This window comes from Saccostrea echinata, unplaced genomic scaffold, assembly GCF_033153115.1.
Source record: "Saccostrea echinata isolate AGI-Se365-2 ecotype Australia unplaced genomic scaffold, CSIRO_AGI_Sech_v1 ptg000017l, whole genome shotgun sequence".
Taxonomy (NCBI): domain Eukaryota; kingdom Metazoa; phylum Mollusca; class Bivalvia; order Ostreida; family Ostreidae; genus Saccostrea; species Saccostrea echinata.
In genome coordinates this window covers 3,414,823-3,441,016 of record NW_026889766.1, presented here as the reverse complement: position 1 = coordinate 3,441,016, position 26,194 = coordinate 3,414,823, and the positions used below count along the sequence as shown (strand labels likewise).

Sequence of the window (26,194 nt, the reverse complement as noted above, 5' to 3'; positions counted from 1 at the left end):
GATCTATATAGTCCCACCCTAGCACCAGAACCCCTGACCCTGGGGCCATGAATTTCACAATTTTGGTATAAGGCTCAATGCTTATTACAATCATGCCAACAGTTTGACTGCTTGATGTCCAGGAGTAAAGAAGAAGATTTTTAAAGATTGCATTAATTTTGGTGGTTTAAGCCCTAGGGGGGCAGTGACAATGAAATTCACAATTTTTATTCCCTTTCACCCACAGATGCTATATGCCAAATTTGGTTGAAATTGATTAAGCGGTTTCAGAGAAGAAGCTAAAAATGTTCGAATGTTAACACACGATGCACACCGACGAAAACGGATTGCAATAGGTCACCTGAGTGACTCAGGTGACCTCAAAATTCAAAAATGTACGAATAAGAAGAATAAGCAGCAGCAACTGTATTCTTAAAATTTAAAGAAAATTCCTGAGTATCCAAAAACCTGTTAATAGTATCCTTGTATTTACATAAGGCAGTAAAAACATTGCGTCTTATAATAACTCAATTAAATTCCCCAATTAAACGAGACTTACCTTGGTAAAAGTCGAAGTTTGTTTGGAATTTTATGAGTCACATAAACACTGAAGGGATCAGATGCCCGCCACAATATTGTCTTGATGTAGTACCCACCCTTGAGGAAGGGATGTTTTAATGAATATCTATGGTAATTTTTATTAAATGATGTAATCTGTTCAGAAATGCACAATCCCTTCCTTTCAAGACTGACGTATCGGGCTCGAAGTACGATTTTATATATAATTTATAATTATATATATTTAAACAAGAATAAAGCATGTGTTTTATAAAATGCCAGCCTTCAGTGAATGCAAATATCACCCAGGCTTGACCTTTACTTCAAAATAAACATCAGTTGCAGACAAAGGTTAATTTATCTTAAAGTGACAAATAAAGATAAGCCTGGAAAATATTCTGCCCGACAAGATAATTAATCCCAGAGGATTAATTGTACTGCTCTCTCATACTTTTCTTCCAAGTTTACAATAAGAACTTTTTAAAGCGACAGTACGGCTGCAAAATATGTGCTTTTTCATCCAAATTTACCCAATATGTCATTAAGAAATAAGGTATAAAGTTGATGTAAGCAGTTTGAGAAACAGAAATATTCTCTACTCAAACAAAATTAACGTAATTAGAATCTGCCGGAAAATCAAGGGTCGTACGAACTGGAGCAATCTTAGATCTGTTTATTTGTACCACGTGAATTTTAAAACGGCACGTGACTATACTGTAGCGTTTACATTTATAATGAATATTAGGTGAAAGCAATTTTCAAAAACACAAATTATCATAACTATCTGATAAAATAATCTAAAATAATAATCGAAAAGATTTTAGTCTGCATTCAGGCGAATTTAACAGAAATTAAAGTACAAATGTTTACGTTTTGTGTATTGGGGTCCGAGAAAGGAAAAACCAACTAATCATACGTTATCGCGGTAAATGTCAAACAAAATATGTTTCTGCACAGTTAAAAAAAATTAGCATTTCAAATGGCAACAATGTTTATAAGTCAAAGATGTATTTTTTATGTTGAGCTTACACTATTTTTTTCTTTGAAAGCGACGGAAAAATGAGGAAATGATAACAAGTATCAACAAACCTGTCGAATAGAACCTTCGAGAGCCCTGCGTGAGTGTCGCCGAGTTCCCGTTTCTTCCTTATCCAGCGATTATATTAATCCCCAAACTAAATTTTAGTCAGGAAAGTTGCTTTTTCAAGTTCTGTTTTCAGTTTCTTTTTCTTTTTGGTCGACTTTGTCAATGTAGCAGGCCTACCGGGATTCCCTCTCTAACCATGCTGTTTTGTTTATGAAAACTACGCATGCGTGCATAGCATGGAATGTGGAACCCCGAACACGTTGCGATGTATATATTTACGTCCCATGAATAACTATTAATTTTAATGAAATAATCCAAATTATTTAATTGTAAAAGTTGTAATTTTCTGAAAGTTTATACATTTATAAGTAGTAAAAAAATTCCAAGTCTTGTCGGAAAATTTTATCTAGTCAGTTTTTTGATGAGACGCGCCGTACTGTCACTTTAAGTATTGATAGAATTAGTTTATTATCGGACTACCTGTTAAAATTAATAGTATTCTTGAATTTACATACGGCAGAAAAAAAAATGAATAAATAAATAATAAAAAAACATATCTTGATGTATATCTTGTTTTAAGAATTCAATAAAATCATAACTCATTGTGCAGTTTACCAAAATAAAGTATGAACATTATTTTAATCCACATTTCAGAGAATGTAAACATCATTCAGAATTGACCTTAACTTCAAAACAAACTTCATTTGCAGACAGAGGTGTTAATTTTTTTTTCGTTTGTTTGTTTGTTTGTTTGTTTGTGAACGTCCCTCTCGAGAATTTTTCATTCATATTGAGACGCCACCACTTGCCGGTGGAGAGCTGCAATTTTGTCCTATACTCAGCACTCAGGGCTATTGAGCAGTGAGGGTTCTTTTTCGTGCCAGCACCTAATGTGACACGGGACCTCGGTTTATACGGTCTCATCCGAAGGATTGGTCTCCACGTCCCACAGTGGGATTCGAACCCGCGACATAAGGATCAACTCCTTACTCCGCGACTCTAGAGCGAACGCTCTAACCACTGCGCCACGCGGGCGACGAGGTGTTAATAAATATCAATTTGACAAAAACAGATACTGCTTTGGAGTTTCTTCTAGAGGAAAGTTAATTAATCCAATGGGACTAGTTGCAGCTTTCATACTTTACAATAGGAACATTCTCAGCAGTTATCTCTCTTTGCCCTGGGATTCATTCTAATGTTAAGTTAAGGAATCTATCCAAACACCCCAGCTCCAAACTGGACGACATAGAGAACCAAACTTAGCATCAAAATATGTCTTATTGCCTCTTCAACCAACATACCAAATCTGAACTTAATTGGTCATCTACAAAAAAGTTATTAGAAAAAAAACCAGAAAATTTGTGGATGGAAGAATGACAGACGGACAGACAGACAGACAGACAGAGTGATTACTATAAGGCACCCGCAAATCCTTGCGGGGCCCTAATTATGATGATTATTTTTGAAATAATAGTTTCAAATTTGAACACAGCCACAGTTCATAAATCTTTTACGACACCTCTAGTTGCTATAAATAGAACAAATCGATCGAAGTTTCCTTGTCTGTATCTGAACGGCGCTGTGCGCGAGACGTAACAAAGTTGACACGAAATGTTACATCCCCAAGCATAAAATTTAAACACTGTTAAGTATTCAATATTTTTTAACAAATCCAGTAAATTTGATTGAAAAAATTTTATATAATAAACGAATCAAGAAAATTAGATGAAATGATTTTATTTACTGCTGCTATTCCTTCATTTCTTCGGACCATATGAAAAAATTTCACAGAGATTGTCCATTAAATTGCAACAAAAACAATAATTACAAGTTTGATTATTTGCTTGACAATCATTAAAACATCATTAGTTTTTAAATATGAGCATCAGAAAATTATTAAATAAGTTTTTTTTCATCAATGTTGTGAAACAAAAAAAAAATGAAAGGGAATTTAGATAGAAGTAACGAAAATTGCTTGACAGCGAATTTAGGATCATATACACTGACTCTTGACATTTTCTTAGATTAAAAATAAAAGATTGGCTTTAAATTATCATCATTGTAAAAATAAGAATGTGCTGAAAATAAAAATACTTGGTTTTATATATTTTTACCCAATAATTTGAGAGTTATAATAATAAATATAAGCACTGTGATTATTTACCTTAATTTCTGAAAATGTCTGAGTAAATGGAGTTATCACTGATGCTAGACTGCTGTTGAGATAAGGCTGCAGCAGTGGCTTACTACGGAAGTATACAGTAACGCCTTATCTTAAAAGCTCTGAGGGGGAAAGCGTTAATAATTCATGCATAGCGGGAAGATAGCGGCAGTGTGATGTATGGTACGGGATCGTGAATGCATGTGGTACCGCCATGCAAACACGGCCTGGGGAAAACACTGACTAGATATAGTGTTGATTTAAATCTGATGAAAAGGTAGGAAACAAACAATTTTAAGTGTTATGGTGTTAAATCTGCAAAGTTGAAGCAGGCAAAAAATCAAATTCCACCTTTTTTAATCAAATCATTCAATTTAGTTCAGGCAAATTTTCCAAATCACTTTGTGTGGCACCAAAGGGGTGGGGTTCATGAATTTCATAATTTGTTTACCGTCTCCTATGGATGCTAGACACCAAATTTGATCAAGTGGTCTTAGTGATAAAGATGAAATTGTTCAAATGTTAATGCAAGATGCACGACGGAACAAAAACAAATTGCAATAGGTCACTTGAGGGACTCAGGTTGTCTAAAAAAGATTTTTATCTGTACACATTTAAATACTCACAAAGTGTATAATCCAAAGAGTTGCAAGAGCTTTTCAAATAATGTCTCATATCTGCTTTCAGATATTCCTGATTCTGAATCATTTCCAAGAACTATTTCTGCCAGTATGAAATAGAAGTCATCTAGTTTCATAAGAAACCTGCAGAGAAAAAAAATCATTTTAGAATAGAATGAAACCAATCATGAACCCCAGACGATACTAGGCATACAGATTTTTTTTTTCGACATGCTGAAAAATCCAACTGTCATATGGCACTCTCCCAGTGACGCCTTTTGACGCATCTTCAGCATCACAGATGTTAAGCTGTTGGCGTTTCGTAAATAATTGAAATATAATAAAACAAATTATATTTTCAGAAACTAGAGAAGAAGCTTAACATTTTTCCTATTCAAAGTTTTTCTGTGCCATGTGAAGAAATTATCGAAAACTTGAATTAAAGGTCGCATATCCGTGCAAGAAGTTGATAAAATCATACTGAACTGACTGAATTAGTGCTGTCTTCTGTAGGCCATATCTTTGTTTCAAAACACAAACAAGAGGCCCAAGGGCCTTAACAGTCACCTGAGTATAATACAACAATTTATAGGATCCATAAAGTATAAAACAAACTGATAGATGAAGCTTTGTTGCCCAAAAGCAAGAGAAATAGGATGATCAGGATCAATGAAATAATAAGTCTAGTATTCAGTAACAACTCATAAATTAAATTCTAATCTATCCCCATTTATAACTATTGCAATGCAGACAATTAACAAACTGTTAGTTCTTCTGTGCCACTTTTAATTCAATATTGTGAGTCTGACATCTCACATTGGCCTCTCTTGGTCTTTGAAGAACATTAAATGACATGTTATATTTGTCTCATTTTGATTTATTTATTATTAACAAGTCTACCTGATCATTAAAACTATGAAAGTACTTTTTGTATTATACAATATCATTTTTTGCATAATTCTCTTAGTCTATTGACTTTCAAATACATTATTTACAGTGATTTATTATCACAAAGTGAATGGCAAAGGAGAATAACTTCTCTCAGTAGAATATAAATTAATAGAGAGCTGGTCCTGATGTTCAAAAATCTGGTAAAAATATCCTTGCTTATTTAAACTTTTATTCTGTTTGCCTTCGATTTGCCAAAAAACAGAGAAGATTTTCAAAGGAATAATGCATTTTCACAACAGATTCAACACAGCCCTATCCTAACACTAAAATCCATGTCCAGGGTCATGAAATTCACAAATTTGGTAGAGGTACCATCATCATCATAACTATGCACTTAGTTGAAGATTTTCAAAGAATTAACATATCTTCACTACATTATCATTATAGCCCCCCCCACCCCCCCCCCCCCCCCACCCACCACCTTCCCTGCGAAACACCAAAACCTGGTACCACAAGTTTTGGAAAAAAAAGGTAAAAGAAGCACAATACTTCATCATAACTACGAACTTTGTTTATCTGGTAGGACATATAGAACAAAAGTTGTGTGTAATTACAAGAACATTCATATAACATCAAGAAAAGGGGGCTGACCCCTATATTTAAGGGTCAGCAGGTCATGAACGTACTTTTGGATAGCTTAAAATATTGAAATATGAAAAAGTTTGAATGACATAATTTCTAATTTGCCCCTCAATGCAGGCACGTAGCATTTGAGGGGGGGGGGGGCAGAGGAGGCCTGCCCCACCCCACTTTTTTCAAAACATAACTTTTTACTATTGAAAATGTTCATGAAAGGGTGGTTGCCCCCCCCCCACTTTTTGTTGCATTATAGTCAAATAAAGGTAATGTAGTAGTGTATATATAAAATTGGGGTACTGAAAAAAGTTGGAAAACACCCCCACCCCACCCCACGAAACATGATTTTTGAGTTTTGAAAAAAAAAAATTATGGCTTGTCAAGTTTTTTCAGGTAAGTTGAATTTTTTTCTCTCTGGCTGCCCCCCCCCCCCCCCTTTCAAAAATGTTGCTACGTCCCTGAAATGTGGTCTGACTGCTCTCCTTCAAATTCTGGTAACCAGGGAAGAAACACACATTTAAATCAAGCATAAAATGCTCTGGTGAACATGAATCCCATATGGGCCTCTTATCTAAATTAGGTGTGGATCCAGGAATTTTTTCCAAGGGGATCCAACCCAGAAATTTCTTGTCAAGCAAAAAAAAAAAAAAACACTCAAACTCCTCTCGCAAATGTGAAAACCTACTTTATGGTGGTGGTGGGGAAGAGGGGGTTCGGCCGCTCACTTTTAAAGCTTCATATGTATAACTTTTCATACCAACTTAACAGGGTCAGTGTTTTCTAAGGGGGGCGGGGGATTCCCAAGGTCACTTTTAGTTGCTTTCTTATATAGATTTTGTATATAGGTTCCTGACCCCCCTCCCCCTCTAGATTCGCGCATATAAATATTTCATTACCAGTCTGATATTACCTAATAATGTAAATTCTGATAAAGAGAGAATTTTTGAAAGATTTGTGTAAAAAAAAAAGGGGGTGGTTAATTTTCTACCCATAATTGGAACTTCTTGAATTTATTGTCAAAACAACAAATATTATTACAAGTATTTTAGTGCATGGCTTTTTTGATGAACTTTAAAAAAATTAGATGCCAAAATGACAACTTGTGCAAATTTTTATCAGTATTTGGGTAGGACTCGGAGAACCCCTTTCCAAATCTTGACCCAATCAACTTTGTCAAAAATCAACCCCCAGCCATGATTCACCCGTTTTCCTGTCATATTTAGCATAGATAACACTAACTTATGAAAATAAAATTTTATGTATTTATAATATAAATTTTACAAATATACACCTTTTTGGAAAATTTCTAGACTCGTGCGTGGAATTATGTCACACTGCGAGCACTACTTTTATCGTTATCATTATCGTTTTGCACATGGTGTATGCACATCATTATAACCACTGGAATTATTAATATTTAGTGTGTGTTTTAAATGGGTTTATTATTCTATCAAGTTAACAATAAAATAGCTTTCATTAGAGTAAAAGCCCTTAAGTCATCTTTGTATCATAACACACTAAATAGGATATATGGGGTCATGACCCCCAGAGGTCATTCCCAACCCCTAAAACTTCAAATGATCATATACATTGTATCTTAAAAATGGTAGAAAACTCTCCCCTTAACCATATATATAATATTGTCCCTCGAGTCATTATGCATTAAATTGTATAAAGGTTATGACCCCTTGAAGTCATCCTCATCCTGAAACTGGAAATGATCACAATATGACCTGCGTCAAAAGTGTGTTAGTGATAATCTGTTTGACATTTTATTCAGGACCCTCTAGGGTCAGTCCACCCTCCTAGAATTAGAAAATGAAAATCATTCAGAGACCCGCCATTATACTTTGTGTACATGTACATTTTTGTATTATTCACAATTTATTTTATACCAAAACAAGTTATAAATAATTTGTATAAATAAATGAGCCTGGGGCTGGGAAGGGGGAAAAGGGGAAGGAGTTATGTCTGCATGGTCTTAAATGTTGAAAACTCCTAAAATTTGTGAATATTAACCTGGTCGTTTCCCACTTGTCATTATTATTTACTGATCTTCCCACAACAAACATGTGTCTTTATTAAATCAATAGATCATGGACTTTTTTGGTCATATGCCTAGCTCTCCCTTGAATCAGGAATGGCGATATAAATATCTTAAGAATGATTAAGGATTAAAACAGGTCTTGCACAATCTCTTAAAATTGATTAAGCTCTGTAGTTGAATTAGCTATACTGGTATAGCTTGGTTTTGCTATTCAAAACACTTAGATTTAGCTATTTAATCATACTTTTTTTAATGTACATTTTTATCAATATAGATAAAAGTTGCACTATGTTGACATGGGTATAAATTTCAAATTTTCAGCTTTGAGTTTTCTGAAAACAATGCATGAAGGAAAATTGCTTTTCAAAAATTGTCTCCCGAGAATTTGCTATCACAGATATATATATTTTGCATGGGGCTATATATTACTTGGAGTAATCTCTCTCTCTCTCTCTCTCTCTCTCTCTCTCTGACATGTCATGATTTGAACAAACTTGAATCTAAACAACCTGAGGATTCTTCCATATAAATATGACCAATCATGGCTTTACTGTTCTTGAGAAGAAGATTTTAGAAGTTTTTTCCTTTATATTTCTATGAAAAACTTCGATCCCCCATTGTGGCGCCACCCTACCCCCAAGGATCATGACTTGAACAAACTTGAATCTACACTACCTGAGGATGCTTCTATGAAAATATGACCAATCATGGCTTAGCTGTTCTAAAGAAGAAGAGTTTTAAAGAATTTTCCTGTGTATTCCTATGTATAACTTTGATCCCCCATTGTGGCCCCATCCTACCCCCGGGGGTCATGATTTGTGCAAACTTGAATCTAAATACCTGAGGATGCTTCCATATAAATATGACCAATCATGGCTTTGTTGTTCTTGAGAAGAAGATTTTTAACGATATTTTCTTATACACTTCTATGTAAAACTTTGATCCCCCATTGTGGCCCCACCCTACCCCCTGGGGTCATGACTTGAACAAACTTGAATCTACACTATCTGAGGATGTTTCCACATAAGTTTCATCTTTCCTGGCCCTGTGGTTCTTGAGAAGAAGATTTTTTAAAGACACCACCAAATTTTCACTAATTCTTAATTATCTCCCCTTGAAAGAGGGCGTGGCCCTTCATTTAAACGAACTTGAATCGCCTTTTCCTCTGGATGCTTCATTGCAAGTTTGGTTGAAATTGGCCCAGTGGTTCTGGAAAAGAAGTCAAAAATGTGAAAAGTTTACAGACAGACGGACACACGGATGTCGACGGACAAAATGTGATCAGAAAGCTCACTTGAGCTTTCAGCTCAGGTGAGCTAATAACACTACAGTTCTGCAGCTACATGTAACAGCAATGCCGACACTAAGCCGCAATAAACTCTCGTCTTTGTATACTATCATTGAATGAACAGTCAAATCATTGAAAAATGCTGCTCGATCATTGCAATTACATCATGAAGATGCATGTAGCAAGTTGGATCATCACAAGATCATGTGTACCGCTTTCTTGCTGATGGGAATCAACCAGCAGCCTAAATTTCATGTACCGGCCAGATAATTAATTTTTTTTTTAAGTTATTGAAAATACATTTTGACAATTTTTTTTTGTTTGTTCGTTTGCTTGTTGTTTTTTTTTTTTTTTTTTTTTTTACAAAATGAATGCACGCGTAAATAAATCAATGTAATCAGTGTTGAAAATATTATTAAAGGGGATTAATTGGTTAATGTGAAATAATGTTATGGAGGACACAAGCACTTTAGGTAATACCCCCTTTTTCATTCCAGTCCAATACGAAAAATCATAATATTATGAAAAATTGTAATATTACAGAATATCGTAATATTATTCTTACATTATTATTTTTTGGAATGTAGTTAAATTATGGAAACTCGTAATATAGCTAGTTGTGAGAGACTATATTACGAGTTTTCGTAATGCAAGACAATGAGCAAACTATGAGACAAGGCAAACTATGACGTCAGAAATATATTAGGTTCCAAAGATACTAATAACACATGGTCACTTTGGTCAGTGACGTCTATCGAAAAATATAGAAACGCAAGAAGAAAGTACTGCAAGCGATGGGTGAGTGAATATTTTGATCTATTATTCTTTAATCAGATTTTTCCAAAAGATGGGACCAATTTCCCATAAAACTTCAATGTATCCTCAAGCTTGTCACATTGTTCCATATTCCCCGAAATCCCTACATTTCTTCTGAAATCTACCCTAAAACTCAGACCCTTTTCTCAGACAAGGAGATATTACAGGGGATAACTTGTATGACTCGCGTCAAGCTCTGACTTCACATACATTTAGATTAAATGCGTCGAATTCGAAACAAAGACAAGAGGCCCAAGGGCCTTGAATCGCTCTTCTGATAAACTATACAACCTATCACTTCTATTTGAAGCCTCTAAGTATCCTGTATATTTAGATAAAGCCTTGAAATTCCAAAGGTAGGTCATCATGACATACATTTTAGATAAAACCCAAGATGATTCTAAGCCAATTAGTACCTGAGAGTAGGTCATAGTGAGCTACTTATCACTTGTCATTTTCTGAGGACCCAAGATGCATCAACTAAGTTTGATGATTCTAAGCCAATTAATACCTAAAATATTTTTAAAATTATAACCATAAAATTTCAAAAGTAGGTCACAGTGACCTACTTTTCAGATGAAATACTTTGAGGACCCAAGATGCATCATCTGACAAAGTTTGATGATTCTAAGCCAATAAGTACCTGATATATTTAAATAAAGCCATAAAATTTCAAAAATAGGTCACAGTGACCTCCATGTCAGTCGACTAACTCTGCGAACCCAAGATGCATCAACTGACAAAATTTGATGATTCTAAGCCAATCAGTACCCGAAATATTAAATTATAGCCATATAAATTGTAAAGTTGGTCACAGTGACCTACTTTTCAGTCAACCTACCCCAAGAACCCAAGATGCATCAACTGACAAAGTCTGATGATTCTAAGCCAATTAGTACCCGAAATACTCAATTATAATCATAAATTTTTAAAAGTAAGTCATGGTGACCTACTTTTTAGTCGACTTACTCCGAAGACCTAAGATGCATCAACTGACAAAGTTTGATGATTCTAAGCCAATTAGTACCCGAAATATTTAATTATAGTCATATAAATTGAAAAGTAGGTCACAGTGACCTACTTTTCAGTCGACCTACTCCGAGAACCCAAGATGCATCAACTGACAAATTTTGATGATTCTAAGCCAAATAGTACATGAAAAATATCAAAAAACAGCCATAAAATTTCAAAAGTAGGTCAGGGTAACCTACTTTTCAGTTGTTTTACTTCAAAGATCCAAGATGCATCAACTGACAAAGTTTTATGATTCTAAGCCAATTAGTACCCAAAATATTTAATTAAAGCCATAAATTTTCAAAAGTAGGTCACAGTGACCTACTTTTCAGTTGTTGTACTCCTAGGACCCAAGATACATCAACTGACAAAGTTTGATGATTCTAAGCCAGGTAGTACCCAAAAATATTTAATTAAAGTCATAAATTTTCAAAAGTAGGTCACGGTGACCAACTTTTCAATCGACCTACTCTGAAGACCCAAGATGCATCAACTGACAAAGTTTGATGATTCTAAGCCAATTAGTACCGAAATATTTAATTAAAGCCATAAATTTTCAAAAGTAGGTCACGGTGACCTACTTTTCAGTTGACATTTTTCGAGGACCCAAGATGCATCAACTTACTAAGTTTTATGATCATAGGCCTTAAAATGTCCAAATTATGCCTTTAAACGGCTTTGAAATTGAATGTCTGCAATGTTCAAAAAGAAGGTCACAGTGACCTGCTTTTTAATTAATATGTTTTATGGCCCCAAGACGCATCATCCTACAAGATTTAATGATTCTAAACCTCTCAGTATTCGAGTTAATGACCTTAATTGTTTTGAAAAAGATAAGCCATAAAATTCAAAAAGTAGGTCAAAGTGACCTACTTTTTAGTCGACGTACTCGGAGGACCCAAGATACATCGACTGACAAAGTTTGATGATCATAGGCCTTAAATTGTTCAAAATATGCCTCTAAATCATTTTGAAAAAGAATGGCCGCAAAATTTGAAAAATAGGCCACCATGACCTACTTTTGAATCAACATGATATGAGGTCCTTTGATGCATCAACTGACAAGATTTGATGATCCTAGTCCTCATAGTAAGCAAAATATCAACATTTTAATAAAATGTAATTTTTGGTCAACTTTGAAGTGACCTTGAGACTACGCCCTTTGCCCCAGGTTGATGCCTTCAAAAATTTTTAATCTTCAACATATTCTAATCCTTTTGTGTAAGTTTGGTGATAATCTGCTCAGTGGTTCTTGAGAAGAAGATTTTTTAGCAACCAGTACTTTTGTTTCTATTTTCTTACTTTTCTTCCCTTGTTTAAGGGTCACAACCCTTGTTTTAGTATAAACAGGAGCCCTTGGGCCAAGGATACACTGTGACAAATTTGACAATAATTGGCCAAGGGGTTCTTGAGTTATGGCCCATATTCTAAAAAGTTTACGCACACCGCACAAATGGCCATAGCAAGCTCTTTGAGCCTTAGGCTCAGAAGAGCTAAAACACACTAAAAAGAAAATATGAGGTTCTTTACTGAGGCGAAATTGAAGATTTTCAAACATTTCCTGATTCTTACAAAAAATCAGAGTTAAAATTTCAGACACAATTCAAATATACGCCATTGCTCAGATACAAAAAATACATTCGTATGAGCATGTCAAACAAAGTAGATGAGAAACACAAGACGGGGGGGGGGGGGGGGGGAATGGGAGGGGGGGGCGTGTTTGAAAAACTGAAAAATTTCAATAGTGTAAGTATAAAAGGAAATTAAAAAAATAAATAATTTTTTAAAAACTTCGTTTCTTTAATTAGTTTGGGTTTGTTTTTATGTGTGCATGTTTTATTATTATTAATATTTTATTTATTATAAGTTTACTTCAATTATTTAATTAATTTTTTATTTATTTATTGCTTTTGTTTTTATAAGTTTAACGCAGAAAATTAAACAAAAGTTTCAAACACTATCTTTATGCATGTTACATTCCTGTTGCTTTTTTATGCATGTTATTCAGAGAACAAATATCGCAAAACTTTTTTCTGTGCTATACTTTTTAGATGAAAGGATTTTTAAAGTGAAAAATTGCAGCGCCCATCCTGCGGTGTTATTAAATTATATCTTGCCCTCAAGCAGTAATTAAGTTTATTCCCATTCCCATCAAGTCAAAACCAGTCACCTGTTACAATTTCAGAATTTTGGCTAAGTGGGAAGCCACCGTAATTAAAGTCCGTATTTTGGTAGCTTTCAAATGAGACTCGAGTTCATCTAATTTACATGCAATTATCAACACATGTTACACATTGCATACAATCACTAAAAATCACAAAAATTCCAAATGTACATTAACAACCCAGTAAAGTTATTAGTCCAAGTGTAAAAATCAAAGTAATACTTGATACATATTTTGCCGCAGTTTTGATTCGCTCCTGACAGTAAGAAGCACACATGCAGGAGTCAACAGCAATACTACACATTACAGCAGGTCAACAAGAGGTATACTAGAATACACAAAATAAGTGTAGAGGGTAATAATATAACTAGGATAATTAATATATCGCAGTGGCCGATCCAGGAATCTTGAAAAGGGGAAAGGGGCAACCAGTCTGGGGTCGAGGCCCACGGCCACACAAAATAAAATTGATTTATTAAATCAAGTATATTTTGGACACAAAAGGGGAGGCAGGCCCCCTACCCCCCCCCCCTTCCTAAATCCTCCAGTGTATCGAATAAGTATGAACGGCAATGTGAGGTGTAAAAATACATCAGTTCAAGAATTAACATATTTAGAACCCTTACAAACCAGAAGTCTCTGACGAGACTGTAGCTCTACTGGTTTGTTCTTATAACGAAGGAAGAGAAAAGAAGCACTTGGACTTGAAACTTTGCAACAACAAAAAATAGAATAATGATCCTTGGTTTAGCCTCTTTTTGTGGCAAGATTTATTGCAATCAGACTAAAACTGTAGGAGGAGTAGCATTTTTAAAGAATTTTACAGAAATTTCAATCTTAGTAACCATGGTAACACCGTTCGTCAAAATCAAAAACCGATATACAGAATTATGTATTTTAGTGTAGTCTACTTGTGTGCCAAGTTATATTGAAAGGAGACCAAAACTGTAGGAGGAGTAGCGTTTTGAAAGTATATCCCAGAAATTTCTATTTTTAGTAACCATGGCAACATTGTTCATCGAAATCAAGAACCGATATACTGAACTATGTATCTTAGTGTAGTCTACTTGTGTGCCAAGTTATAATGAAATCAGACCAAACCTGTAGGAGGAGTAGCGTTTTGAAAGTATTCCCCAGAGATTTCTTTTTTTTGTAACCATGGCAACACTGTTCATCGAAATCAAAAACCGATAAACTGAACTATGTATCTTAGTGTAGTCTACTTATGTGCCAAGTTATATTGAAAGGAGATCAAAACTGTAGGAGGAGTAGCATTTTGAAAGTATTTCCCAGAGATTTCTATTTTTAGTAACCATGGCAACATTGTTCATCCAAATCAAAAACCGATTAACAGAATTATGTATCTTAGTGTAGTCTACTTGTATGCCAAGTTATATTGAAATCAGACCAAAACTGTAGGAGGAGTAACGTTTTAAAAGTATTTCCCAGAAATTTCTATTTTTAGTAACCATGGCAACACCATTCATCCAAATCAACTAGAATTGTCCAAAAGGGACAAATACCCCCCGCTGGGTTTTTTCAGAGAAGATACCAAATCACTAATGTTTCCTAGATGTGAGAGGTGTTCACAATTTGCTTAAGCATTTAGAGTGAAAATTTAATTACTCATTATATTTTTTTAATGAATGAAACTAAGGTGCAGCCTAAAAAAACATCAATACTAATAATTACAGTGTTTTTTATTACATTGAAAAAATAGTTTGCAAATATCTGTCATCTTTGTGAGACATGACACTCTGCAAATTGATTTTTTTAAAACAACAATATCATAATTAATTATACAAAATCAAATTGATCTTAATACCTTTATATCAAACTCATTTAAAAAATAAAAGGCTGGTTCCAGTAACTATGTATTTTGACAGATATAAATTACAATTAAGAGACTTAGACAACAGAGATCTTTATTTCTTTCTGCCCAATATCCAGGAGATTTAGATAAGAACTGCTTGATCAGAGATGCCCTAACAGCTTCCCACACTGAACTCATTAATTAATCTTTAACTGGATGCATGTCCACTCATTACTCCAAAGGGACAAATGGATTTACACTATCTGTTGTGTAATGTAAAAACTGTTTTTAATACTGTTTTTTTTTTAGTTCTAATGAGTAGTTTTACGCTGTAGTTCACATTTTTGTACAGATTCCAACCTCATTACCTATTACTCCGTGTTTTAAAGAGTAAACAACAAGTATTTATTGTTTTTCATTACAATGTCCCTTGTTTTCGCATTTTCATGCTTTCAATTTGTCAAAATGTATGACACTACGTTATCTACACCACAGGTCCCGCCATATTACGACTAATCTCTACTTTCAATTGAAGCAGAAGTGAAACAATTAGTCAACTTGTACAATGTTTCATATAAAAAGAAATACGATGTCACCGTAGTCTGTGACTTGGCCGTTAAATTGGGAATTTTTTGTCTCAAAATTGGGAAAAATTAACGTTTTTTGGCATTTGGAAGGGCACCGTTTATAGGTACCAGTTATATAAGAAAAAAAAATTGCTGAAATATGAAGAATAATTCAGAAACCAAGCGATCAGAGGACTGAGTTATAGACATAAGTTTGTATATATGCGTTTATTATGAATGTACAAATTGAAGAAAAATACATATGCGAATGGTTTTAAATAAAAACTGTAACTGCACCCTGAACTTGTGTACTGCAAGAAATAGACAAGTAACTTGTCAATCGCTCAGATAAGTGCACAGGTGCGTGACTAATCATCCCAGTCTTCCACTGTCGGTAAATTTCAAAGTGAAATTCAACCACTGTGTATAGACAATGAGGGTTAGGTCTCTGACATGACCTGCCAGTGTGAATAGGTGTGATCTTTTGTTTTGTTGAGTGTCCCAAGGGTGAAAAGGTGTGAAAAAAATATTACATACGAAAATTTTCTATTATAGTAAACGTAGTGTACACTTTCACCTATGATAATAAGAGGAGGAATTTACATTGAATTATTAAGAAATAGTTTTGTGTTTTAAAAAACTATGATAAAAAAAGAAGTATGATATAAAACCGCTTTGATAAAAAACGAATTGTACTGTATTACGATGTAATTTTGACCAACAAAAATTTCATCCATGTTTGTTCAGTATTGATTGATAATTGACACTTATGGAGACGCTAAATAAACATTATAACACTTGTTACCTGACAGGGTGCCCATGTGTACACCAGTGCTAGGTATCGCGACTGAAAAATCGTATCGCGATATATTGCAATATTAAATTTTGTATTCCAATATATCACAATATAAAATTCATAATCATTTTTGCTTTTCCCCCATGTTTAATGAAAACACAAACGCAAACATCATTTGTTCTCGAGTTGATTTTGACATTGTATGATCACATTGTGTCGGCGCAAGCGGCTAGGTGAGTTTGTTGTGGCACAAGGACTTTTAGGATCATCCTGCAATAGTCAGATTCAGCTTTAGCTTGAAGGAGTTTCATTTAACAGCTGTTGTTTTTTCGTTTTTGAGCACATTTCGTGTCATTTGCCGCCATATTTTACTTGAAAAAGGGCAAGTAACTCTTTTTGTAACATTTTATAGCATATCGAAGTCAAATCGGTATTCACAAAAAATTACCGCGATACGTATTGTGAAGAACAAAATCGGGATACACCAGTTAACCGCTAATATTGCACAGCACTAGTGTACACTACCAGACCTTATAATAGGCGATTAGTGACACTTGACTGATTGCATTTTGAGAAGACAGGCGGGGTTCATAGAAGAGAAGGCATTGTATCCAAGCCATTCTTGAACAGTAACTACGAAAGTGTGCATATATATAGCTTCTAGTTCATTTAATTCCTGGGTTCGAAATTCAGGCTCGTCACCTCGTCATTTCCATGCCTGGATGATTTTGGACGACCTAATTTTCAGTCTGGCTCGCCCAAATGACGATCTGGGAAGAGTTGGGAATATTCAACAATGATGTTTAATATATATTTTTAGATAACTTAAAAAGGCCCTGAAAACATAGTTTATTTCCTGTATCCCTTATGACCCATTCGAATTGCAGCCGGGTGGATTTTTCTTTCTGCCAAATCTGCGTTTTGATCAATCAATCAGCTGATGCAATTTTTACCAAGAGTGTTAAATTAAGTTTTATTTGAGATATAAAATGTTAACCTAGTCAAAAATCACCTTTAATATAAAGAGTAATGATCATTATCGTAACATCTAGCATTTTCCCCACAACTTTCTGATGTTCGTTTTCTGCCGCTAGACAGCCATATTGGGTGTAAATATCACACCTGGTTAATTCAGTCCAGGGATGTTTGACCCCAATTATTTAGGCCTTTATGGTAAGTGAAAATGAATGTTTTAAACTAGAAACTTTATAATGTGCCAATATATGTGAGATTGTACATTAGCCAAAAAAAAAATTAAATAAATAAATAAATAAATAAATAAATAAATAAATAAAAAAATAAAAATAATAATAATAATAAAATAAAAAAAAAATTTAAAAATCTCGACCTACGAATCCTAGATTTATTTGGAATATTAGAGGAATCAAACATAATTTTTTAAAGCCTAATTAGCATTCTGATTCTGCTTATTAATGTTTGTTGCTTGTTTTCTTTGTGTGATAAAATACTGGAAGACAGCTTTTGACATTCTAAAAATGTCTGGTTTATATTTTATAATACAAAAGTATGTTTTCTGTTATCTTTACAAATTTTAAACAATTTCACTTTTTTTTCATTTGATTTTTTATTCGGGCGACCTGAAATTCATCCGGGCAACCTGAGATCAGTACCAAGGTTGCCCAAATGGCGAGACCAAATTTTGACGATTGTCGAACCCTGGAATTTAATTCTGTAAATTTACTTTAAATTTACTTTAATTTTTAATAGGTTGGTTTCCAAATAAAACTAATTTATAAAGAAAACTTTGCATTTAATTGTGTTGAAGCATGTTAAATCCACTGTGTTATTACATTCGTCGATACACTGTGTTAATGGACAGCTTGGGTATCAAACATTATTTTGAAAAAATAAAGTAAAACCTCAGTAAAGTTTTAAGAGCTTGGAAAATGGTTTGGTCTAATTTACAAGTATTAACAGGAACACGAAATGATAATTAACAGGAACACGGAATGATAATGGCCAACTGAACTATGACATACACCCTTATAGCTTGTGTAATCAAATCGTGTAAAACTCTGTTATGAGGGAATTGAAGTTTGCTTTTTTAATTTATGTAAATCTAAATCAAAACAAGAGGCCCATGGGCCACAACGCTCACCTGAGTAACTTTGGCCCTGCTGTTCTTCACCTGATTTCCTACGTTGTTATACCTTTTGTGGCCCTACCCCCCCCCCCCCCTCCCCGTGGTCATGATATGAACAATTTAGAATCTACACTACCCCAGGATGATTCCACATAAGTTTCAGCTTTTCTGGCCCAGTGGTTCTTGAAAAGAAGCTTTTTAAAGATTTCAATGTAAAACTTGGATTCCCTATTGTGGCCCCGCCCTACCCCCGGGGGTCATGATTTGAATAATTTAGAATCTACACTACCCCAGGATGCCTCCACATAAGTTTCAGCTTTTCTGGCCCAGTGGTTCTTGAGAAGAAGATTTTTAAAGATATTTTCTACATATTTCAATGTAAAACTTGGATTCCCTATTGTGGCCCCGCCCTACCCCCGGGGGTCATGATTTGAACAATTTAGAATCTACACTACCCCAGGATGATTCCACATAAGTTTCAGCTTTTCTGGCTCAGTGGTTCTTGAGAAGAAGATTTTTAAATGACTCCACCCAATTTTTGTCTTTTCTTGATTATCTCCCCTTTGAAGAGGGCTTGGCCCTTCATTTTTACAATTTAAACTCCCCGTCACACAAGGATGTTTTGTACCAAGTTTGGTTAAAATTGGACCAGTGGTTCTTGAGAAGAAGTTGAGAATGTGAAAAGTTTACAGACGGACGGATGGACAGACAGACAGCTAGACGGACGACGGACAACGGGCGATCAGAAAAGCTCACTTGAGCTTTCAGCTCAGGTGAGCTAAAAATAAGTAAAAACAATATTTTTAGTTGTCTACTCAGTAATGTAAGTATATTAAACATTAAACTATTGTAAGTGAAGTTTTTACGATCGCACTATCCAAGTACAAATTAAAGAGAAAGTGAAAGAAAGTGGCGGGATAGCGGTATTGAATGCACAAAGCCTATGTTTATTATAAAATATGATCGATGCATTAGAAATAAAGCAAAAGGAGTTCAACAGCATGTCGAAATATGCATTTACAAGATAAGTTGACAATGAATTAAAGTGTCAAAGTGTTTTAACTATGATATTTATTATTTAAGGTAGAACGGAAGAAGAAAACAGAATGGAAAATTAAAAGTACTTATCCATACACAAATAATATAAGCTTTCAGAATGATGTTTTAATGGATTTTTTTTGGGACCTTTTATTACGTTGCCCTCGGTATTACGAAGTTTTACCATGACAAAATGAACATCGTAATAACGAGACCACACTGTATTTTAATTGTATATCATAGGAAAGATTGCGAAATATTATGCTAAATCAGAGCTGGGTACACGACTCATATCTAAACACTGTAAGTTAATATGTTCTTGGTTTGTTATTAGAAAAGAAATATTTTATTTGCGGATGAACAGAGTGATGTAGAAAATAATGCAACTCGTTTAGCCGATTGGTCGGTTTGTCAGTCACGTTGGTGCCTCATTTAGCATGTAAATTTATTCTGACGTCACAGATAATAGTGCTTCAACCTGTTGAACGACATTTTGAATCGCCATTTTGACCTCTTTAACGCCATTTTAATGAAGCCATCAGATTCAGCATACTCAAATAAGGGTAATAAAATCCATGCAGGACCAAATCATAATTATTTGCCCTTTTTTTTTTCTATAAACCGAACTAGACTAGGTGTTTTTTTTTTTTTTTGAAGATCTGGTATAATCACTATATTTAGCTACATGTACGTAGCTTGAATTACCTAGATTGCTACATTTACCTATCTGAAGTAGTTTTATTCAGCTACCAAAACAATCTTATTTCTTAAATAAGCATTTTTCTCAGAAAGTGCAGAAATTTTCAACTTTGAACTCATCTGAAAACAATTCATGAAAAAAGTCGGATTTTTCTCGGGGACGGGTGAGATTCACTCCGTAAATCGCAAAGCGCATGCGCCGAATTTTCACTCCAAACTAGTATATTCCGGAGTAATTCAACTATTTCCGATATAAACTTTTTCCCCCTAAAAATTATGCGGAATTAACTCAAAAAAAAAATAATGCCTACTCCTAACCGAATGAACTCTACATTCTTAAGAGGACGATAGTTTCATTCCGGGGTGGGGTGGGGGTTGGCGGGGTGTTAAGATTTATTTATTTATTTTCAAACTAGAAGATTATTTATTTCCAAGATATTTAGGGACGAATTATTTATGTTTTAACAGTTAAAGAAGCAAATAAGAAGAAGAAGAAGAAAAGGAAAAAAACAGCCTTACTTCACAACTCTATTTGGGGTTTGGGGGAGGGGTACCAACAGGCAATAAAAAAAAATAATAATAATTATATATATGAAAAAAATATTAAATAGATAATTTAAAAAAAAAGACTTACTCCACAACTCTCTTTTGTGGATGGGTGTAGTTTGGTAGTGGTGGTTGTCGAGAGGGGGGGGGGGAGGGATTACCAACAGGCAACGAAAAAAAATTCTTGCCAGCTGGGGAAAAATTATCTATTTCCAACATTATTATATGTTTCAAAAAACTAGCAGCCCCCCCCCCCCTTTCAAATATACGGTCATCCTCTAAACAATCTGAATTTGCAAATACATTTTATTTAGTACCTCTCCGATAACTATTGTAGGTTGTCATCTTTTCATTTTGAACAAACAAATACTTTGCAAGCATCATGGTAAATGTATTTTATTTTAGCCATGTGTAGGTGTAATTGTTTGCATGTGTATATACATGTTTGTTTTGTAAAAATGAAAAGTAAATGAATTTACAAGAATACAGATAAAAACTGCGTAACACTATTTTAATACTATTATACTTAATAATGTACTACAGAATTATATTATAGCTAGGTCTTTACCCTTCCTTAAAAATAAAATGGGGCAATTTTACTTTATATTTGTTAAATTAATTTGCACTTTAGTTAGTTTAAATTTTTCCAAAGTTCCATTTCATCATGAACATAAACTAGTAGTCAGTAACCCTATTGCCATATACCTCACCCGAGTCAACTTGGCCCTACGATAAGAATTTTTTGTGTATACAAAAAATATTCCTTTTAAGGCCCTATCCAGCAGGAGGGACTATTGCTAAACCAAACATGAATATAATTATACAATAGGATATGCTGAAATATCTACATGACTGACTGTGAACCTAGCTGCTGATCACATAATTTTGAAACATACACATAGACTAAAACTCATGTTTGAAAAATCTACAAGAAGTCCCAGGCTTTCACATATATTAATCTTTATGTGAATTGTTCAAATATTAAACAGCAAACATAGAGCCGAACATTTGTATAAGCAGTATATCAATTTACCTTGATAAAAATAACTCAGAATAAGCATATTTTAATTTCATAATATTTTTATTATGACAACATACATGCTGAATAAAAAGACTGTATATGAAATCAAACTTTAAAATGTTTTCTTCCTAAAGAATAAAGGTGACAATTGTACTTATGATATTCTTTACAATCATACATGTACAAATATGCACATGTATTTAGTTTATCCTGCATTTGTTTATAAAAGTTTGTGCCTACTATATCATTTTATTCAATAAGATTTTCAAATTATAGACAATAAATGTTATATAAACAAAGTTTTTTGAATGATCTATGTACAGACATGGGCATGTCATAACACATGAGATAAATAGGAAAAATGGGTAAAAAATGTTCTTAGATATTGGATGAAGTAAAAAAATGGATCAGAATCTTTCGAAAGATATTGATAATAATTATGTAAATTAATAATTAAATAATTATGTAAATTTATGTACATTTTTTTTTTTTGAATTCACATCTAATGAAGCAGGTTAAACTACATTATACAGGTAACTTTTTCAACAGTACTGTCTGGGCTTCATCATTTGGGAATTAGTTTAAAAAAATAAAAATCAATTTTTTTTTCAATAAAGAACCTTTATGCATGCACCAAAAGTGCTAAAATAACAAACCAAAATAAAAAGGGAAAAAAGGAGGCCCAAGGGCCATAACTCTCACTAAGTTGTATTAGCCCTGTTCTTCTGAAGAACGTTTTTTAAAATAATCCCTCGTTATTTCCATAAAAAAATTTGATCCAATATGGTGACCCTACCTTGGCCCCAAGGAATTATAATTAAACTAAATTTAAATTCACTCAAAATGGAAACACTTCATTATCAAACTACAATGTACTTACTGGATACATACATTATCAATATACATGTAACTAAATTGACCTTATTGTAGAAAAGAATGTTTTAAAGATGTTATTTCATTTCATACACTATTTTAGCCTCAACCTTATCCAAGGATCCATAATTTGACAAAGCAAAAAGCTGAAGGACCTTAGTGGACACCCAAGTTTTTTCATTATCGTAGTTGAATAATCAAAGGGGACTAACTTCTCTCAAAGTAGAGTGAATATACCTTACATAATCAATTGTGCATTTCCCCAGCATCAGAAACCCTGACCCTGTGGTTATGATTTACATATGTGGTAACAACACCTTTGCTCATTACAACTTTTCAATTGGTTTGCCTGCCAAATGCCTACAGAAGAGAGAATAAGATTTTCAAAAATTTAATGCGTTTTCACTATATGATGAGGAGAGCATGTCTCAAGACCACCCCTCTCCCTGAATTTTTGCTTTTTCTTGATTATCGCTGCTTCCAAGAAGGTATAGTCCTCTAATTGAAGAAACTTAATTTCCTTTACTCAAGGATGCCTTGTGCCAAGTTTGGTTGAAAATTGATGTTTTGGAAAAAAGTTCAAATATGTGAAAAGTTTACATTGACAACAAAGGACAAATTTCAATCAGAAAGGCTCACTTCACCCTTTGGTTCAGGTGAGCTAAAACAAATGAATGCTAAATATTAGCAGTACTTCAAACATGCTTTTAAAATGTAAACATTAACTAATTAAGTTCTCTCTGGACTGCAAATGTCAGGATAGGGAAATCTGATATAGATTGGCAATAATCTGAATGTATGAAAGGAACTCCTCATCACCTAACAAAGCACATGATCCTGAGATGAATTCCTGCACTGCCAGCTTAACCAAATGAGCAATGGCCTAAGGCAAAAGTCTGTCTACTATTGCCAACCTGCTACTGGACTTTATGCACAAGTTATAGGTCCATTTCTGAGTGCTTCTAGGGTTGCACACATGAAAAGAAAAAGAAAAGATATTAACTACAAGAAATGCTAATCACAAATAGGGCTGGGACGATACAGTTTTTTCTATATCGATACATATCACGATATTTGCGCCACGATACGATATGTATCACGATATGTCAAATTGGTTATAAAATGTTTTTTTAGTGAAATGAATGAAACATTTCTTCACAAATAAGAATAATTTATTCAAAGAAATTGTATATCTGTTGTAGAACAAAATCATTTTACCCAAGTGGTATTAATTATTATGTATTTCATATTTATATTTAGCATATTTATTTTATATATTTAACCCAAAATGTTAAGAAAACAGAGAAAACATAAGTCAGAATTTTTTTGGCGATATTTCGATATTTCTTCATCTGTATCAATATGCGCATCATCCTCACATTGAATCGATATTATCGATATCTCGATATATCGTCCCAGCCCTAATTACAAATTATGCATTCAATATATTCTAACTTTCTAAGTTATATATTTTGCTTTCATAATCAACAAGATGTTCAATAAACTAAGATTTCTTCTGCTTGAAGCCTTTTCTAACTTTATAACCTAATTTAAGACTAGATTCAAAGATTAAAATAATAATTTCACAAAGCACTTCATTTATTTGAATTAGAGGCTCGGTGAAGACTGTTATTTGCATTTAAATAAGTGACTCCTTTAGTATGTGTAGTGAATATATATTTAGATTGAAGTTTTACCATCCTTTGTCTTCAGTTTGATTCTCCTCCCAAATCATTGATGGTGGCACTCTCACCCTCTGCTGGAATCCAAGTTGACCATTTACCCTGCAATAAAACACACACAATTCTGAGCTTACTTTGACCTATATATCAAAAAGAATCTTTTGTAAATCATAGGTATTTAAATCTCACATTAAAACTAGTTTTAGAAAGCTTTTAGGGATATCATTTAGAAATTCAGGTATTATATATGTATACATAGTTATATACATATATATATATTTACAATTGCAAATGTTTTCCTTTATATACCGGTAACTCTATTTGAACAAGGCGTACTGTAAAAGTATTATATTTAGCGTGTATGATTGATATTTAGTGGAAATTGATTTTTGAACAATTTAGCGTAGATTTGATTTAGTGCATTTTTTAACGTTCTTATTTATGTATGCATGTGTAAGACATTTAGTGTTGTACTTGAACTAATAGCGGAAGTTTCTTTCCGCCAAAGGCGCTAAAAGAATACACAGCCAAATGTCATATGTTTACAGTACTTAATTCTGTATACAAATAGGTTTGTCATATGAACATAAATTCATTGTCATAAAGGATTGACATAATTTTACAGTGATGTCATAAGCAGTCAACTTCTTTACATATTCAATTTATACCGTTGAAGTTTGAAAAAAATAAATCAATTCATGGATTTAAAACTATAGTGTGCAAACAATTGTTATAAATTGGTCCAGAATGTAAAAATATGTAAAAAGGTATCATTTTAAAATTTTTATCATGATATAAATACGGGTTGATTTATGATCAAATCAATTAATCTACCATAAGGGATTTGATCCATATTTACATTATGATAAAAAAAATTAAAACAATACCTTATTTCTTAAGTATAACAGACAGACTGACAGACAGATGGATAAACCAAATTTAATATCCAATTCTTTCAATAAAATCATGGGACAATTAGCTGATTTTAATGGCCTTTTCAAAGGTATTGCTGGCAAAAAAGAACCATATGATAGATTGGACCTTATTGAATCTCATTACAAATCATGTTCATAAAAAGACATAATATCATGATGATACTTTTTTTCGAATATGATCATCAAATTACCTCCAAGTGCAATAATTTCATTTAATAGCATCAATTAATTTCTAAATAGAAAAGCAATTGGGTAATTTCTATAGTAATACTCCACTAGATGCCAAAAAAATTATTAATATGTTACTATATAATTATGTACCAGTAATGTGTTTTAATAAATTTATATCCAGCCTTGTATTTTCCCCAATTTTGAGATAATGGGTTGAAATATTTTTTTTCTTTAAATATACTTGCTTTCTTTATTGAATAACTTTAAGCCATACGGCCCATCTGCATAAGCAAAATAAACATATGTAATTGTGAACACATGGCAAGAGTCTGCATGGGGTGGAACCCCCTAAGTGTCCATCTGTCCGATCTAGGATGAATTGAATTCATATATTAATTGCCTTTGAATTATGAGAGTAATCTGTACTTTTATAAGTTGTGATTTTGATATTTTAGCAACTTACGTCAAAGGAGAGGTTTTTAGGTCGACATAGTCATTCCCTCCATTATTACTGTTAGCAGAGTATGCAAAACTCCAGCTCAGTATGAGGACCTGGAGAAAAAAAGCATAATTCATTAATACGACAATTTTGAGTGAACTAGTCTTGGAGCAATAGGTCAATCATCATTCACAGAAAACTGAATTGAAGAGATTCCCATGTTTTGATTAAAATGTTTGTCAATTGCTAT

The 26,194-nt window shown here is 33.5% G+C and overlaps 1 protein-coding gene and 1 long non-coding RNA gene across 2 annotated transcripts in view; both read right to left on the bottom strand.

Annotated features, from left to right (window-relative positions):
- LOC133189146 (uncharacterized) overlaps window positions 1–26,194 on the bottom strand; it is a 47,054-nt gene that overhangs the window by 18,560 nt on the left and 2,300 nt on the right. The window contains exon 2 of the mRNA XM_061324552.1: window positions 4,412–4,549. Coding sequence (XP_061180536.1) covers window positions 4,412–4,549 — 138 coding nt within the window. The remainder of the gene's footprint in view (window positions 1–4,411; window positions 4,550–26,194) is intronic.
- Window positions 22,228–26,050, bottom strand: LOC133189148 (uncharacterized). The gene is made up of 3 exons (XR_009721420.1): window positions 25,969–26,050; window positions 24,415–24,501; window positions 22,228–23,679 (listed from the first exon to the last, which is right to left on the bottom strand). It is a non-coding gene; the product is annotated as an uncharacterized LOC133189148 (long non-coding RNA).